Source organism: Myxocyprinus asiaticus, chromosome 23 (genome assembly GCF_019703515.2).
Source record: "Myxocyprinus asiaticus isolate MX2 ecotype Aquarium Trade chromosome 23, UBuf_Myxa_2, whole genome shotgun sequence".
Lineage (NCBI taxonomy): Eukaryota > Metazoa > Chordata > Actinopteri > Cypriniformes > Catostomidae > Myxocyprinus > Myxocyprinus asiaticus.
In genome coordinates, this window is record NC_059366.1 from 39,602,234 (window position 1) to 39,622,695 (window position 20,462).

A 20,462-nucleotide genomic window follows, 5' to 3' on the forward strand; every position below is an offset into this window, starting at 1 on the left:
AATGTCTGCGGGTTACTGAATTAACACTTGCTACTTAATTTAAAACACTGAAAGCTAAAATAAAAATTTTTAATTATTTAAAACTCAGTCATGATTTCTGGCCTTCAGTAAGACCACTCTATAGATATGACTTGATCACAGTAGCATCATCTGTTTCTCATTTTGCACTTATTTAAAAATCAAATGAGAGAGCTCTACAGGACCTTTTCACTCTTTTTTGAGATCTTCTTCAAAATATCTAGCCCACTTCTGCAGCAATTAGAACAAGTGTCTCCATCTGCTGAGGAGAAAAGAAGCTCTGTGCCTCCTTTGATAGACACAAACTCAACTGAACAACTAGGCCACAGACGCACTTCCACCCCGCATCAAACAGCAGCTAATCTTCTGTAAGCTCTGTTTACTCTAGTAGTAGTCGATACCCAAATGCTCCTAGTTACCCTTTTAAAGACTAATATATTCTCTGCTGCCCTGCATTTATGAGTCCCAGGACAGAGCACAGTTTTATTAAAGAAGTGTTTTGTGATGTCAAAATCGGAGAGACTTTGATTAAAAGAAGAACAGAGGAAACATCAAGTGGCACAGGGACAACAAACCCTACTGTGACCCGAGAGACACACAGTGAGCATCTAGACAGTGTCTTTCTCATTTTCACACAAATGAACAAACAGGGTTGGAAAAGCACTGATGACAAAATCAGCTTAGTCTGCTATACACTCAAAAGCACATTCAACCAGACAGGATCAAATAAGGGCTAGGCGATATATCAAATATTCACTATATATGCAAATATTGCAATGTATTAGCTGTGTATATAAAATTAAGCAACATAGTGAATATCATAATGATTTAAATGTGTTTTTTTTATTTGGTCATTATGTTTCCTAAAGCAGGTGTTTTCAAACAATCTCATGCAAGGGACGCACAAATATGATGATACTCATATAAAGGCAGTATTTATTATATTTAACTATTGTATAAAGACCCATTTATACTGTGTGAGAAAAATATTAAGTGTGATTTTATAAAGACAGCAGGATGTTTCCAAAATTAAATGATTGTTTTTTTGTTTTTATATATATATATATATATATATATATATATATATATATATATATATATATATATATATATATATATTGTCATTTTCCTAAAGCCATATATCAAATCAAATCAAATCAAATCACTTTATTGTCACACTGCCATATACACAAGGGCAATGGTGTGTGAAATTCTTGGGTGCAGTTCCGATCAACATAGCAGTCGTGACAGTGATGAGACATATACCAATTTACAATAACATCAAATTAACACAACACAATTTAAACATCTGTTATACACATAATTACACTCAACAATATACAAATAATAACATACACTGTACAGTATACAATACGCTGTTTTTTTTTTTTTTTTTTTTTACTATATAGATACACATCATTCAATAAAAATTAAAAATAAAAATATATAAAAAAAAAGTATATATATATAGAATGTACAGTATTGTACTGTATTGACATTCAGGCTGTCGGTTGATAGTCAGTTGTTAAGAGAGAATATAATATAATAATAATATAATTTATGACAGTCAGGTGTGAGATATAATAGTAAGGGTAATAAAGTGCAGTGCTGATGTATTTTGATCGTGGGAGATCAAGAGTTCAGAAGTCTGATTGCTTGGGGGAAGAAGCTATCATGGAGTCGGCTGGTGCGAGTCCTGATGCTGCGATACCGCCTACCTGATGGTAGCAGTGAGAACAGCCCATGGCTCGGGTGGCTGGAGTCTCTGATGATCCTCCAAGCTTTTTTCACACATCGCCCTGTATATATTTCCTGGAGGGAGGGAAGCTCACCTCCGATGATGTGTCTGGCAGTTCGCACCACCCTTTGCAGTGCATTGCGGTTGTGGGCGGTGCTATTGCCGTACCAGGCTGAGATACAGCCAGTCAGGATGCTCTCCACAGTGCAGGTGTAGAACCGTGTGAGGACGTGGCGGTTCATTCCAAACTTCCTCAGCCGTCTCAGGAAGAAGAGGCGCTGATGAACCTTCTTCACAACGACTTCAGTGTGGATGGACCATGTGAGTTCCTCAGTGATGTGGACACCCAGGAACTTAAAGCTGCTGACTCTCTCCACTGGTGCTCCATTGATGGTGATGGGACTGTGTTCTCTGTCTTTTCTTCTGAAGTCCACCACAAGCTCCTTTGTCTTACTGACGTTGAGGGAGAGGTTGTGCTCCTGACACCAGTGTGTCAGAGTGTGCACCTCCTCTCTGTAGGCTGTTTCATCATTGTCAATGATCAGACCTACCACCGTCGTGTCATCAGCAAACTTAATGATGGCATTGGAGCTATGTGTTGCCACACAGTCATGTGTGTACAGGGAATACAGTAGTGGGCTGAGAACACAGCCCTGCGGGGCTCCAGTGTTGAGGGTTAGTGATGAGGAGATGTTGCTGCCTATTCTAACCACCTGGCGTCTGCTTGACAGGAAGTCCAGGATCCAGCTGCACAGCGAGCTGTTTAAGCCCAGAGCCCAGAGTTTCTCATCTAGCTTGGAGGGCACTATGGTGTTGAATGCTGAGCTGTAGTCTACAAACAGCATTCTCACATAAGTGTTCTTTTTTTCCAGGTGGGAGAGAGCAGTGTGTATTGTAGATGCAATGGCATCATCAGTGGAGTGGTTGTTGCGGTAAGCAAACTGCAGCGGGTCAAGATTGAGTGGCAATACAGAGCAGATGTAATCTCTGATTAGTCTCTCAAAACATTTGCTGATGATGGGGGTCAGAGCAACAGGACGCCAGTCATTTAAACAAGTTATTTTTGATTGTTTTGGTACAGGCACAATGGTGGATGTTTTAAAGCATGTGGGGACTACAGCCAAAGAGAGGGAAAGGTTGAAAATGTCCGTAAAAACACCAGCCAGCTGGTTCGCGCACGCTCTGATGACGCGGCCCGGAATGCCGTCTGGGCCCGCGGCTTTGCGGATATTCACCCGTCGGAAGGATCGGGTTACATCCGCTACAGAGACGGAGAGTGAACTAACCTCTGTAGCTTCAGCCGCAAGAGCTCTCTCCGCGAGGGTGGTGTTATTTCCCTCGAAACGAGCATAAAAAGTATTTAGCTCATCCGGTAGAGAGGCAGTGGTGTTCATGGCGGAGTTTTTATTCCCTTTAAAGTCCGTGATGATGTTAATTCCCTGCCACATGCTTCTAGAGTTGGTGGTGTTAAACTGTCCTTCAATCTTGCTCCTGTACTGGCGTTTTGCTGTTTTGATAGTTTTTCGGAGGGCATAACTGGCTTGTTTATGCTCCTCCGCGTTCCCGGAATTAAAAGTGGAGGTCCGCACATTAAGTGCCGCGCGAACATCGCTATTGATCCATGGCTTCTGATTCGGATAGATTCGTACAGTTCTGGTCGGAATCACTTCCTCTACGCACGTTCTGATGAAACATATTACGCTATCAGCGTAAAGCTCGATGTCGTCATCAGAGGCGGACCGGAACATCTCCCAGTCCGTGTGATCAAAACAGTCTTGTAGCATAGAGTCTGATTGGTCCGACCAGCACTGGATCGTTCTGAGGGTGGGTGCTTCCAGTTTCAATTTTTGCCTGTAAGCGGGCAGAAGCAGAATGGAAGAGTGGTCCGATTTGCCAAATGGTGGGCGGGGGAGGGATTTGTAGCCATCCTGGAACGGAGAGTAGCAATGATCCAAAACCCGGTCCCCTCGTGTGTTGAAACTAATGTGCTGGTGATATTTTGGTGCGACTGATTTTAAACTGGCTTTATTAAAGTCCCCGGTCACAATGAACGCGGCCTCAGGGTGCGCGGTTTCCTGCTCACTTATAATCCCATACAGTTCCTTGAGTGCCCGGTCTGTGTCGGCTTGTGGGGGAATGTACACAGCTGTGATAATGACCACTGTGAATTCCCTCGGTAGCCAGAATGGTCGACACAGAAGCATAAGAAATTCCAGATCAGGAGAACAGAAAGACTTGATGGAATATACGTTCCTCTGATCACACCAGGATTTGTTAATCATAAAACATACACCACTTCCTCTAGTTTTACCTGAGAGGTCTTTCGCTCTGTCCGCTCGGTGCACGGACAACCCCGCGGGTTCAATGGCTGAGTCTGGAATCTCCGCAGACATCCAAGTTTCTGTTAGGCAGATAATGCAGCAGTCCCTCATCTCTCGTTGGAAAGAGATCCGCGCTTTCAGCTCGCAGAGCTTGTTATCCAGAGACTGAACATTTGCCAGTAGAATACTGGGTAGTGGGGGTCGATTTGCGCGGCATCTTACTCTGATGAGAACGCCGGCTCTGTTTCCCCTTTTCCTCCTGCGTTTCCGCGGCCGTGCTGCCCAGACAAAGGGCTCTGCTTGCGTGTTTGTAAACAGCGGGTCGGCATTGAGGAATGTGAAGTCCGGTTTTCGGTGTGAGATCGCTGAACCAATGTCCAAAAGTGTTTGTCTGTCGTAGACAATAAGGCAGACAACATCCAAGACAAAAAAACATAAGAATTGTGAACAAAACAAACAAAACATTGCTATGTTGTGTCGGAGCTCGCAACGCAGCAGCCATACTCGGCGCCATCTTGAGTCTCATACTTGAGAGAGTATGTATTTACTGAAAATTAAGTTAACGAACAGTGTATCTTTTTTCTACCTAAAGTACTATTAGAGTAATGACTGATGTATAAACCTGAAGGGAAACATTCCAATTCAATTAAAAAAATTTTAAGGTTCAACCCGATCGCATGATACGAAGTCATACGAATTTGTACGACATATACAAAATAATTACTTTCTTACAATGCAGATGAAGCATCTTGCTTAGAAACAAGACCAACAATCTTAATGGTCCTAAAAACAGGCTTCAATTTATTTTCATTTTTTGTTTTGATTTTGCGGTAAAATGTGTCCTGAACATTTTTTCATGATTCACAAAAAAACATACAATTACTGTACTTTGACACACACACACACACACACACACACACACACACACACACACACACACACACACACACACACTCCCAGAGACCGTCTTGTGGCAATCCATTTCTGTTGTATGCACATTTCATTCTACTGACTGATGTCAGATGATTTGAGTTGCAGAATTTGGACAAACTGCTGAGTGTGTAAATAGACACACACACCCACTCACCCCCCATCACCCCCCAACTCACACACTCAGAGCAAAGCAGCTTATGGCTTGATCCACTTATCTGAGAGGACAGAGCAAATCCTGGAAAGCTAAAAGCTGAAGCTATAGGTTGAGGTCTGGAGTTAACACAGCCTAGAAAGAGCATGATCAATCATAAAGCCAGAAGAAACAGAGCACTCTCTCACTGAGTCAGATGATTCAAACTAATCTGCAGCAATCATCTGCATTAAAGCGAAGGAGAATGGCTAGGCCTGTTTAGAGAAATAAAGGAGCGATGAACAGCATGTGAAAAAGAGTGTAGAGAGAGAGAGAAAGAGATCAGAAATTGGCTTATAATAAAAAATTACAGCATTTGTGCCAAAATTGTGTCCCCATGACAGGGCCGGATCCCAAAGGCCCCTAGGCACACACCTTAGAAGGCCTCACCCCCCTTTTATTTTTACTTTAAGGGCAATTGGGGTGTTTTAATAGGCTTGCATTAGTCGAGTAAAAATAGTAGCAGGAGGGAAGAGATACGTGCCCTTAGTGTGTCTGTGATAGTTACGAACCTGGTTCTTTGGGTCTGAGATGAGAAAATATGATTTCTTGAAATAAATAAACCAATAAATAGAAAATTCTGATATGTTCCGGCAAAAATGGCACTGTTTCTTGAGCAATGGGGTCAGGTAATTCACACACAGAGGGGCAAACACTGTCTCAGAGGACACTAGGAGATTCCATTAATGTGTTTTTTGAGAAATGGAAGTAGACAGCAGTCACAGATCATCTGAGACTGATGAGACTGAGACTCAATATCCTCATTGCCTCACAGGTAGAATCACAACCACAGCTCTTAATGAACTTCATCGAATTGCACTGAATTTCAGCAAAAGCTTTGTATTCCAAATATCCAATTTAAAGCTGAGTTTATGGTCATTCATCAATTAGGGGAGACCGGGGCCTGCTGACAAACGTTTCACTCTAGTGAACATTTCTCAGGTAGGTATTTTTGAAAGTACATTTTAGTATAGACACACACCTTAAAGTCTTGCCCAAAAAAATAAATACAAATTAAATATATACCAAAGAACAAAAGCTATATTTAAAAAAATGCTCTGCCATATGGTCAGTTAAATTAACTGTATCTTATTCCTGTGACTAATCAAAATAAATGTGAAATTGTGATATTAGGTAGTGTGATTATCAAACCGCAAGGACTGCAATTGAATTAAATAAATAAATAGTCTGCACGCAATGCGCTTACTGTACGTGCACAGCACTGATCTTTGTTACACATATTCAAAGCACACGTGAGCCTAATGAGCTAAGCACATTATTTTTACAGCACTCTAGATCCATTAAATGCACATCTTCATAGTTTCAAATATGCTTGGTTGCTAAAAGTTACTATTCAAATCTAAAGTAACCCCAGAACCCAGGTTTTTGTGGACGCAAGAGTGGATGAGAGTACTTCTCTGCAGTAAAAGGCTATTGTCAACTCTACTATAAACAAACATCTTGCTTCATGTTCCTTTATGTTTTTTATTTTTTGTTTTGTTTTTTGTTAATTATCATGTTGCAGTTCAAATAGCAATTACAATATTTTTCTAAATAATCTCAATTAGATTTTTTTGTCAACATTGTTCAGCCATACTGTAGAGTTCAAGTTTAACATACACTGATCTTTTTACCCAATAGTGGGGCATGTTGTCACACAATATGGGGTAAGCTGTCACAATGGGAAGCTGACATTAAATAACCTATTTTAGGATATAAAAAAAAAAAAATGATGAAAAAAAATGAAAGATCAAACATGTAAAAGGTAACAAACAAAAATGTCAAACTACTTTTCAGCAAACAGAAAAGCATTGTAATTAATAAACTGAATAACATTACAACATACAAAACAGGTGACAATTTTGCCTTACCTGACATTTATAAAAAAAAACACCCTTGTCTTTTGGTTCAAATCAACCTCCATTAGCTGACTCTACTTGTTCTCCCAAGAGTTATTACCAAAAACATAATATTTTTTTTGTTTGGAGCACATAATTCACAATAATTATTCTAATTTAAGACAGTTTTGAACTAGGTGTTTGGAAACAACATATCGATTGGCCGTTTAACTCAAAAACTAACAGTAACTATTATAAACAGATATAGCACTTGTGACAACTTCCATGTGTGACAACTAGCCCTGGTCTCCCCGATATAGATGATTCTAAATGTTCTGGCCTGAAGTCCAGACTGATATCTACAGTAGTCAGTGACGGCCCATGCATTTTAAGTCTAGGCCTTCAGTGCGATTCATGCCATTAAGAAAACACAGTTTCGCAATGAATAAGACACTGTATGCCTATCATACATTACATGGCAGTCAACTAATAATACCAATTGACATTTTAAAAACACGTCCATGCATAAAATTTAAAATCAAAGAGGTCTAATACAAAGAAAAAGCTCTCTAATAATATTTGCGATTTAAATTTTGCTTGCAATAAATTTTGTTTCGTCAGGGTACACGATTACTTTTCAAAACTTGATCCGACACTGAATGCTCAAAGCAGCCTAATTTACACTTAGAAAACTCCTGATGTTGCTATAACAATGCAAAAAGCACTTACCAATTTGCTTGAAGTGAAAATCAGCCCTCATTTCCTGTTAATTAATAAATCGCATGATCATGCAGAACAGCTCAGGTTTTTAAATCCATAAGGATCTCTTTCTCAATTGTGATCACAGCCGAATCGTCAGCAAGATCTCGCACTCTTCGCTTTCAAATTACTCACATCACTTAAAGCACAATTGCATCACTCAAGGCCAGCTAGAAGGCCTGGACTGAGACATATCCTTAAGACCACACCCACCAAGAACAAATAAATAAATCTGATTGGCTGATGAATCTGACAATCTGACTTTAGATGCCCATTCATTTGCACTTTTGAGGGATTCTGCAGAAATTCTGAAGGCCTAACTGGGTGGAGTTCAGGCTCACGTGGTGCTTCGGCTAAGGAGCATGCAATTTGTGAAAGAGCCGACACGCTTTGCTTATAAGCATCGAGGGATTCATTCTGATTGGATAAACTTTTTGTTTTTTGCTATTCGTTTGTAGATGAATTAGGAGTGGAAAGCGATTGTAAATACATACGCAAAACGGTCAATGAGAATGAAAGGATGAAAAAATTTTTATTTATTAGGCATGTTTCACCAGCAGAGAAGGCTTTGCTGGCCCTGAGAAATCGCCACTGACAGTAGTCAATGACAAGAGCTGTAGGCACATGAGATTTTTTTATAGAAAACAGTTTGCTTTAGACTGATGAGAGAGAGACAAAGAGGAAGAGAAAGAGAGATGCACTGCAGGTTTCTCTCTCAATCTTCATTTACACACATAGAATGAGGTTTAAAAACAGCAATGCAGAAGATTTCAGCCCCCCCATCCATTCACTTATCACAAAATCGTGCTGATTCCCAGCATGCTTTCAAATGTTTCTCTGGGCGATTAGAAAAGTGCCACAACAAAACAGAAAAATAAGACAGCTGAGCGCTTAGAGCTGTGACCATAATAACACAGCAGTCAGAAACCGCAAAATACACCAGCAAAGCAGTAAACATCTAATAAACATGAAAAATAAAATAAAAATAGACTACAGGAAAAAAATTAAAATAAAGATATGTTCTTTAGTGTACCACAATTATTTTTATCTAAAAAAACAAAAAAACAATAATTGCTTATTTAAAAAGGAAAAAAATCTCTATCTAACAAAAGGCTGTTAGAAAATAAAATAAAATAAATACAAATGTATTGATGCATAATGGATAAGGTGTTAAATGAGGTAAGGCAATAATTTTCATCACAATCAAGCATATTCCCAGTCTTCTCATTAGATTCTCATTACTAATACAACACTTGTAATGCAACACTATTATTTTATTAAATCAGCATAATTTAAAGGAAGTGCAACAAATACTACTATAATGTATAAATACTTAGTCATTTAAATAATATATTATTTATTTATTATTGCATTACAGTAATGAGAACTGGGGAGGAAAATCTGCATAATTGTTATAAAAATAAAACTACAATCGTAAAAAAAAATCCAAATAGTCCTAAAAATAGGATTACTTTTCTTTAAGCAAAAAAAATATATAAATAAATAAATATATATTTTTTTATATATATATATATAATGATTTGGGGGTGAAATATGGCCCAGGCATGTTCTTGATCGTTTTCGTGGGATTCACATATGTGCTTTTGGGTGCACTACATAGCCCTAGTTCGATATTATGCCTAATATTACTGCTATGCCTGATATGTGTCTGTATATTCTCTGTATATAAAAACTGTCTGAAGTGTGCAACTCAGATCAGAGAAACCTTTGTATACTGGCTATTTTCCCTGCTTATGTTTCACAGGGTCTTTGGTGCTTTGTGAATGTGAAAAGCAGCTCAGCTGGATTTAGATTGTGTGACTGTCTCAGCCAGTCAAGTACTCACACTCTGATCCTGATAAACTCTTGGCTGCTTTAACAGTGGCTCTGGAATTTCTGTCCCTTTGTTGCGTCTGAGTGGGCAAAATATTTCCTACGAATAAAATAAAAGGTACAAGAAATGTGGAATTCATCTGCTCTGTCTAATAGTAAACAGCTTTAGAGAGCACTGATGCTAATAAAAATTGGCTGTCAGTATTTAAATCCTCAGAGTCACTGTGGAATTTCTTGTCTATAGTGAAAAAACAGTGTCGCTGCCAAAATGCTTTTAAATGCTTTTCCCTTTTTGATGTCTGTCTGGCTCTTTTGTCTTGTATGTGAGGGTAACATTGTCTTTTTTACTGCATAGTTTTTGGTCCCTCTGCCTTTTTGGTTCTACTCTCTCTCTCTCTGGCTTGTGTGCATGTGTGACGGCATCGTAGAATCTTCCCATTGGAAAGAAAAATTCCAAATGAGATCTCTTTAATACCCAAATTGTTTCAGACAGCAATGGGATTACATGGAAAACAAAAGAGGACTTTCTGCTTCTTCTTTTTTTCTCCTGAGAAAAAGACCCTAGTAATCTCACATGTCTCCTCTTGAGTTTCAGAAGACATCTCAACAACCTCGCAAACTGTGCTCAAAATTGTCAAGGTATCGTAGCCTGAAATTAGAATTTTTTTTAAATAAAGATGTCAATATGAACTCTTATTAAACATAATATTTCCCACAATGGGAATATTTTCCCAGCTCTATAGCTCAGTTACAGTGAGTGAAGAGACAAAGCTGACACTTCAATGACATATAACAAAGAACTCAAGTAAGTCTACTGAGCTATGAAAGCTCAACCTCTGAGCAATACATTTTGTATTTGAATGTCCAGCTTAATATCACTCAATCTAACTTTTGAGGTTAAATATGTCAAAACAGGAGCAATGGTTTCTACAACTGATTTTGTGGGGAAATCTATGGAATTTTGTGGAACGGATTTAAACGTGGTAAAATGTGTTAAACGGAGGGAGAGTGCACTCTTATCAATAGCTAAAAGCACAATCAAATTAACCAAAATATTTACTAAACAAACACACAAAGGGTCTGAACTTTGTGAATGATGGGCGTTCCAATTCTGCAGAGCTTTCTGTGGAGATCTGCACAAACAGATTCCATGTGAGCCTGCTCACCCTGCTTCTGAGAAAACACCTCCATCTGGTTTGATCATCTGTGGCGTCTCCCCATTGTTCAGTGTCAATATCTAGAGCTCTCATGTGCCGCTTAAAGACTTAGCCAAGAGCTCATCTGCCAGATGAAGCAGACTTGTGGGTATCTGTTCACATCAACAAAAAAAAACAAAAAAAGCCTTTTTCTTAATTAGTATTTTTGTCTTGTTTTCCAGTAAAAATATTTAAAAATTCTTAAAACAAGATAGATTTACTTGACAAGCAAATGGCATAGTCTTGTTTTTAGAGAAATCAAACTAATTTAGTGAGGTTTATGCTTAAAACAAGAACAAAAATCTGTTTGCTAATGGTGTAAGAAAAAGAAACTTATTTCAATGGGAAAGCAAGTGTATTTTTCTTACCCCTCAATTTTTTTCTTGTTTTTACTAAATTTAGTCAGATTTTTCTGAAAACAAGACTTAATATACAGTATATTGCTATCTTGCTCGTCAAGTAAACATATCTTGTTTTAAGAATATTTTGAGGGGGCCTGGGTAGCTCAGCGAGTAAAGATGTTGACTACCACCCCCAGAGTTGTGAGTTCGAATCCAGGGTGTGCTGAGTGACTCCAGCCAGGTCTCCTAAGCAACCAAATTGGCCCGGTTGCTAGGGAGGGTAGAGTCACTAATAATATATAATTAATAATAAGTAATAATAAGAATATTCTGATATTTTTTACTGGAAAACAAGACAAAAATACTAATTAAGAAAATGATTTTTTTTACAGTGATCCGGTGGACATGACCAATCCAGAACAAAGTCTGGCCAGATGTATTACTGTAGATATTAGAGCAATTCACACAGAAATGTGAACTGTTCACTTCATCTTTACAGAAGACCAACAGGATGTGAGAATTGAGGCAGTTTAGGAGGCAGGTGGATTTGTAAGTGCAGTCCTTGTCTCATAGACATAGGTAAGTGTACAAAGTGTCGAAATCCTGACTTTCTTTCTTCCATGGAACACAAAAGGAGATGTTTTCATATATGTTTACACTGCCCTGTCAAGCTCCAAAGAGAACAAAAAAGCATCATAAAAGTACCACATAAATAGTCCGTACAACTTGTTTGCTACATTTCAAATTTTCTGAAGCCATACGATAGCTTTTTGTGTGGAACAGCCTGAAATTATATTAGCTGAAAAATCATACCTTTCTCACTAGCTCTCAAATCTCATTTACGCATGTGCATTTTCAAAAAAAGGTGCATCGGCTATAGATAGTGGGTGTGATGCATCCCCCCAATATTCAGATTAGTGGTCCATCGATGGGTTTTGCAAAAGTAGATTCTTAAACTTCTTGGTCCCCTCAAAATCTTGAACATTTATCGAATCAGAGACACATGAGAACCAACTGTGTTGGCCTCAGTGACATCAGACCTTACCTGGCATGATGCATCATGAGATACTAAGTTTGTATATATGCACAAGTGTGAATGAGATTTAAGACCTGAACAACTTTATTGTTCTTTTTGGTCACTCTTCCCTTGCCTTGTATGGAAAAGAGTGGCTTAGACATTCTGTTAAACATCTCCTTTTGAGTTCCAAGGAAGAAAGAAAGTCAGATGATTCTGGAATGAAATGAGTGTTATGAGTGAACTATCCCTTCATCAAGAATTTAATTCAAATGTTGATTTGAATATTTCTGTGAGCATTCTTTGAGCAGATAATCTAGCACTCTAATCAAAGAGAGTCTGCCCTGAAGCAGCCCAACATTCATTAAACTACTAAAATCACAAACGTCTAAAGTCGGCAGGATCCACTGTGGATGGTGAGAGAGTTTCTGTCCTTCCCTGCTATTTTCACAAAGACTATCTAATTATTTGTGTTTTTGAACACAAAGAACAATTTATAAAGAAGCAGCAAAACCTTGATTAGACCCTTTCAAATCACAGAATAATTATTTAATATTTCATGACAAAACTGAATTTAAAAAAAGAAAATGAAGAAATAATTTGTGCTGCAGCTGATTGTCTGATGTTTTTCAGATGACCTTCAATTTATTTATATTGGTATTGTTTTAGAGATTAAACATTTAGAATATCATTTCTGTGCTATAAACACAACAAACAAAGTTTTAAACTATTCCCACACCTTCAATTGTTCAGACAGACCTGGTCTCAGACTTTTCAGCCCCACTGTACAGTATATGTGTAAAACACTTTGTTTTGTTTAAAATGGTGCTAAAGAAATTATGTTTTACTATCATTTCTGTCATATCATGTTGGAGACATTATCTGATGATAATATAAAGGTCTTTATTATTATATTTTACTATTTTAAAGGTTTTCTTTTTTTATAGATTTTTTTTTTGTTCAGCAAAAACTGTTATGAATTCACATGATTTTCAAGTGTAGAGTTAAATGCACACGTCTGGAATGTGTGTAACAGGAAGAAATTAAAGGACACACAGAGACAAACAGACAGAGAAGAAAATTATAAAAGCCTCATGCACACTCTTTACCATACAAATATTCAATTTACATCTCTCTACAAAAGCATGGAGTACCATTTCACTGTTACAAAATAGCTAAACTAAAGGATTCAGTCATGCCATGTCTGTGTTGCTAACATCTCCCGTTGAAGGTCTTCCACTTTCTTTTCATTGGGTCAATTTCACAGGGTTTCCCAGCATCCTCTAAAATGCCTTTCTGCTTGATCTACTAAGAGCCCATCTCTGAAATCTTTATAGCTCAAGTCTTTTATCACAGGTTAACATTTTACTGAAATGGTAATCAAGTTATTTTGCTTTCAGAATGTCCAATGGAAATAGAAGTAACAAAACCTCCAGATTCTCTAACAGCCGGTGAGCAACCCTGTTGAAAAGACCAGTTTAGACCAGAGAGAATTTCCATGCTGGTCCAAGTTGGTTTGATCATTTGCAATCTTTCATATTGCTTACCTTGGTTTGGGAAATGTTCAGCCATGGACAGTTGCTAAATTTTGGACTCCAGGTTGAGAAATTCTGAATAGAGTGCAGGACACTGGTATACCAGAAGTAAAATCTCTTTCATTTTCTCCACAAATGAAAAGATTTTTAACGATAACTTAGCATTTAACGACGATGAAAAAAAAATGAAAATTCTCTTATTATTCACTTACCCTGATGCCATTCCAGATGTGTATGACTGTCTTTCTTCAGCAGAATGCAAATAAAGATTTTTGAAGAAGATAGAGCTCTCTCAGGTCCTTATAACGAAAGTTAACGGGTGCCAGCACTTTGACGGTCCAAAAGTCACATTTAGGCAGCATTAAAGTAGTCCACGCGACTCCAGTCAATCAATGAATGTCTTCTGAATCGAATCGATACGCTTTAGTAAAATATAAATAGATAATTAAAACATTATTAACTTTTAAAAAGCACTTCCTGCCAGCAGTTGATGCATCACGTAGCTGTCGCGTGACGTAAGCGCGTCGGCGAGTTCACATTAGTATCCGGAAGCGGCGCTTATTTACAACAGAAGAACGAACATCACGCGAGAGTTCGGCCATTTCAAACAGCATCAGAGCCTTGAATTGTTTCTTAAATTAAACTATTGATTTGCTTCAGAAGACATTCACTGATTGACTGGAGTTGTGTGGATTACTTTAATGCTGCCTAAATGTGACTTTTGGACCGTCAAAGTGCATTTACTTGAATTATAAATCCAATCCAAATTCTACTGTCCTTTCAATTGAATAACTTAGTGACATAAAATGACAGAGGTTGGCATGTAATGGCCAAGTTGCTTTCCCGCTAGGAAACAAAATGAATTACTGCTAAAACCTTTGTAAAGGCAAAGAGAGCGGATGCTACTGAAAAATAAAAATAAATAGATCAACAGACAAAAAGAAACAATAAAGAGATCTTAAGATCACAAAACTCCAACTCCACCACAGCAACTCCCAGCAAGCAACAACAAATCAAAGAGAGACATAAACAGTAGGACAGACAAAAGTGAAGGAGACAGAGGGGACAAACAGATAAGAATGACTATAATAAAACCATACCAATATAGCATGAAGCATAAAAGAGAGCAAGATATGGAAAGAAAGAGAGACAAACAGACAGCGAAAATTTTATTTGATACACTCTCTGCACAGATGATGGGAGATTGGACTTGAAAAAGTGTTCTCTGGTCGCCGTGGTGATGAGAGTACATGCAGGGTTTTGTTCCTCTGATACGCAGCACACAGACAGTGAGCAACTGAAGGTGACCTAATTCCACCCCCGAAACTACAAGAAAACCATTACTGACAGCAACCTGCAAGTGCTTTTTTTCACTGAAGAAAATTGCAGCACAACCTTATCACAATTATGTTCGTACTTAATCTTTCTTCTAAGCGAGTGTACATTTATGTTTCTTTACTTTGTTAAAAGGATGGTCGACCCCAAATTTTTTATTTTGTCCCCATTTACTCACCAAAATGTTGTTCAAAACCTGTATGCTGTTATTTTTTACAGTGGAACACAAAAGAAGAAATCTTCACGCAGCTCTTTCCATACAAAAATAGTTTATAGTCACTACGGCCGTCAAGCTCTAAAAACGACAAAATAAAAAACACCAAAAAAGCACCATAAAAGTATAATAAAAGTAATTTATATGACTCTGAAGCCATATGATAGGTTTATGTGAGGAACAGGCCAAAATATAAGCCATTATTCACTGATAATTATGCCAACTCAAAGCTCGTGTCTAGCTATCTTTTTTTTCTCCCCTTTTCTCCCCAATTTGGAATGCCCAATTCCCAATGCGCTCCAAGTCCTCGTGGTGGTGTAGTGACTCGCCTCAATCCGGGTGGCGGAGGACGAATCTCAGTTGCCTCCGCGTCTGAGACCGTCAATCCACGCATTTTATCATGTGGCTTGTTGAGCACGTTACCGCAGAGACGTAGCGCAGGTGGAGTCTTCACGCTATTCTCCGTGGCATCCACGCACAACTCACCACACGCCCCACCGAGAGCGAGAACCACATTATAGCTACCACGATGAGGTTACCCCATGTGACTCTATCCTCCCAAGCAACCGGGCCAATTTGGATGCGTAAGAGACCTGGCTGGAGTCACTCAGCACGCCCTGGATTCGAACTCGCGACTCCAGGGGTGGTAGTCAGCGTCTTTTACTCGCTTTATACTTTTTTTTTAATCTTACTTTTATTTAAACTACTTTTATGGTTCTTTTATGATTTATTTAGTTGTTTGTTTGTTTTTACATTGACTTACATGACTTTTTTTTTAGAGTTTACTGTAGAGATACAGATAACTTTAGTTTTTTGTTGACTTTGTCAAATTTATAGGGCGTAATTTGGTAACGGATGTGAAAAACAAAAATTTAAGACTTTTGTGAGACAAGTTTGGTGAAAATTGGACAAGATTTGTGGGAGGAAAAGCAAAAAAGTTTCACAATATACATTATTTTACGATTTTTAATGATCATGGTGGAGGAAATTGAAAACACCTGGTTCAATCAACTTAGGTTGGACCGGGAGACCCCCAAATGGGCCAGGAGACTATTCAGATCCTCAAATAGAAAGCCATGCTGATCTAAGCTGGTCTTTTTTGGCAAGGGCAGACCATCTCCATGAGTATCGCGGTATAATTATGTGCAGCTTATTTATTTTAAATAAGAGCCTGGCCCTTTATTGAGATGGCATGATACTTGAGAAACGTTTCCTCCTCCCTCTCAGTTAGACAGAGCAGACTGACTCCAGTCCCAAACTGCACCTGCAAGCTGACTTAAATGGCTCACCAGCACATATCCAGCAGAGTTAAATTACAGTGACAGGATGAAAAAAGTGAAGTTGATATCCTTCTCTTCTCTTGAGATGGACACCCAGATTTCTCCATCTACTTATATACAGACTCTATTAAGCATACAAGGCAAATAGAGAGAAAGAAAGTCATACAAAAATTCAGACATGTAGGATAGCGACTGTCTACATAGTCAGTTACCATGTAAACTAGGCTAAGCTTTAGCATGAAAATTACTTTGGACCCTGCAACGAATACTGCTGACAGGATATGATGTCAAGCTCTGTTTTAATAAATAAATCACAAATATCAAATATTGATAAAATAAAAATGTTAATCCTGTAAACAGCAAATTCCACTATCCTGTAAACGGCAAACCATGAAGCTCTGAAGTTTGTGTTCTTTGTATTGAGCTAAGAGACGTGTAGAAATAGCGCGCTCCTCGTGTGAAGTGCACAAGAGACTTGATTAACAATTACAATTGCAATAGAGTCTGATATTAGCATGTTGCTGAACTAATGACTCACTACTCTAACCTGTTAACCAGCAACCCCCTTTTGAACAAAAGTCTAAATTACATAATCAAACTAAAATGGTTGCAGTTCATGAAGCCTTTGGACTACATACATAATTGTGGTCTATTTTGAGAGAAGACGCTTGGGAGTTTGTTCTCCAAAAGTCAGAATTAATTCAAGTCATACAGACAAATAATTAGAAAAGCTCAAATTGTATGGATTATTTATATACAGTATGTTTATTTGCATGAAAATATATTACTTGCATCAATGATACACAATGTACTGAACTATATGGAGCGAAGTGTCAGGTATTACCCCTGGTGTAAAGTATAAAGTACTGAAACGTGGCACTCAAAGCTTGCTGCTGACCTTTTGAAATGCAGCTAATGATTACCTAATTTGAATGATGTATGCAAAGTCTGTCTTTGCGATGACAAGTTGAACTTGGCACCTATGAGTGATTAAATACATGATTTTTGTTTCACTAATGATGTAGTTTAGAGTACAAAGCAACAAGAAACGGTTTAATTATCTTAAAACAATTACCATGAGATAACAATTTGAATGGCTCATAATTACCTTATTGTTTTATTTATTTTTAATACTTTTGCATCTTTTGTTTGCTGCTAACCAATGCTTTTTATTTCACTTTAATAGTAAAATAAATAAATAAATAAATAAAATAAAAAATCTTTGGTTGAACCTGTTGTCATGGTGCCTCAGTTTTTAAACTAATATAAATTAATCAAAAGCATGCCAAGATAGAAAGACTTTCAAGAAAGTTTTGTCAAATGACATTCTTCTTACAGGACTTCTTTCTGTTCTAAACCCAAACAAATACACTTTTATCTGTGTACTGTACAAGTCAATTGATGTTTATGTGCTTTTCACTATACACATCGTTTCAAATCAGCTTTACAGAAAATCGTTTCTTTTATGCTGCCTTTATGTCATTTTTGGACCTTCTGAGTTCTGGTCAACATTCACTTGCATTGTGAGGACCAACAGAGCTGAAATATTCTGCTAAAAATCTTCATTTGTGTTCAGCAGAGAAAGGAAAGTCATACAAATCTGGTGAGTAAATGATGAGAGAATTTTCATTTTTGGGTGAACTATTCCTTTAATTTTTTTTACTTTAAGCCCCCAGAGAGCAAGCCAAAGACAAATGTGGCAAGAAACAAAAACTATAAACCAAGATGTAAGTTAGTGGAAAGCAAAAAAACCTTTGAAGAAGCCAGACTTAGCTGGGGGAGCCAGTACTCCTCTGGCTATACAGCATGAACATAATGCCAATATTAGTTAGCTATGTGTAATACAAGTATGTATTAACAGAGTAGATTGCATTATGTAAAATTGGTAGGCAATATTTAAAACAAAAGGGAAGTAATTGAACTGTAAGATTAATGATTAAGTGTCTTTAAAGTCTATCCCAAATTGACTGCAGCAGTGAAGGTATATGCAGTGTCCTTGGCTGTGTCCCCTTCCTGCTTTCTTACTACCTAGTAAAACAGCCCTTGACATTATCAACAACTACCACTGGCGATACAAGATTTTGCAAATGAGCGGTGACAAATGTAAATCATCAGAATTCAAAAGAACAACATTTAACACATCATAGAAACCAAATGCTTATGTTGTTATTATGCACGGCATAATAAAGCATTCACATCATCAACGAGCACAAGTAGACTGTGACAATGCAGCACTGGCCTGAAAATCTCTCATTGAAATGCCCCAGGCCATCCTTATACTTAAGCCCTGCAAGCATCTGAGATAGCACCTCTAGTAACCTAACTGTGCTCCTAAAATAATAAAAAAAAATCCATAACAATAAACTCTGCATGAACCGACAAGGATATCAGAAAATGTCAACTATGCACGCCCACAAATCTTTTATCCTCAACTGCTAATCTGAACAGTCTGACAATAGCCACAATTTATTTTCCTCCATCTCCACTCAGCCTCACGGCATTTCCAGCATCGTTTTCACATTTTTATTATGGTTGTCAGTTTGTCTTTGGCAGATGTAGCGGTATTATTCATACATCAGATGCACAGTTTGGAGAGCTGTATCTGGCTCCTTCAGTAATGAAGTTGTGTAGAGAAGACAGACTGATCTGAGAGAAGCAGCCACACATATAGAATACAGATCTCTGTGACTTTGCTCAGAGCGTAACACTGGGCTGGAACATCCCATTTTAACAACTTCAGGAATTGACCATAATTTGTGGTCCCACAGAAAAGGTTGCAAAATGTTTTATTTTGCTATAGAGTGCTAAATAAAACACCTCATTTTTGTAGTACAGGGAATACATGAATGAAAGAGTTGTGTGTCTTACCCTCAGTGTTTTGAGCTGAGATTTGGGTGAAGATAACAAACAGGCAAATCACAGACCCCAGACTGCCCAATTGCCACCAGCGCCTCCTCATCTTCAGTTACTGGCTACTGCCAACTCACCTGCAGAAAGACAGAGAGTTTAATTTCAGAGGACAATTACAATTTTTGATACAGAGAGAAAACTCAGTTGTCAGTATCCTAATGTTATTCTTTTACAAATTATGCTGTACTATAGAGCGTTTTTGAGTCTTATTTTTGGTGAAGGAAAACAATGTTCCAGTTTGGATGAGAGCTGCAAATGTAAAATCAATGTATTTTCAACCAGCAATGTAGTGGACGTGACCTGAAATTTTTGGGTTCTATCAGCCTAATGTTTAAAAATGATGGACCTCATTCATTAAACATGAGCAGAACAAATTTTTGTTTAAATCGTTCGTAAAGCCGTTCTGACGTAAATTCTCAGATCCATTAATTTTTTTGTATTTTCAAAATGTTAGTTGGTAAAAACAAAATTTACACCTGCTCCAGACCAAGTGTAAATCATGCGTAAAACATCAGAATGTGTTGTGCTGTTTCAGGCAATCTGCCATGACTACAGTTTGATAGAAGTGAAATGAAATAAGTAAGGAAAACATTTACTAATAATTCAATAAGTGAAATTTACCTAAAGAAAATAACATAAATTAGTTAAAAAAAGAAGAAGAAAAAAAGCTTTTTATTTTTAAACCATAGCCTTTACTTATTTAGAAACATTTCTCTGCTGCTTGCATTTATTTTTTTAAAGTATATTTTTTCCCAACTTTGCTTATCGTTTTTCCAGCAGAAGTGCTTGATTTTTCTCAACTACAAAAAAAATAAAATAAATTTATGCCCTCTAACGTGACTGATTGGACAAGTTTTTTTATTTATTTTTTATTTGATAAGAGCTCTATAATTTAGGTTCCATAATTTTGTATAGGCATCGGTAAATAGCGTTCAGTTGATAACATACTGTCAATGCTAATTATGTTAAACACATAAATAACCATCGCGACAGGTGCCTACACAAT

At 37.6% G+C, this 20,462-nt stretch overlaps 1 protein-coding gene across 1 annotated transcript in view; it reads right to left on the reverse strand.

Annotated features, from left to right (window-relative positions):
- LOC127414423 (protocadherin-15-like) overlaps positions 1–20,462 on the reverse strand; it is a 254,255-nt gene that overhangs the window by 205,374 nt on the left and 28,419 nt on the right. The window contains exon 2 of the mRNA XM_051652444.1: positions 19,415–19,533. Coding sequence (XP_051508404.1) covers positions 19,415–19,505 — 91 coding nt within the window. The 5' untranslated portion in view covers positions 19,506–19,533. The remainder of the gene's footprint in view (positions 1–19,414; positions 19,534–20,462) is intronic.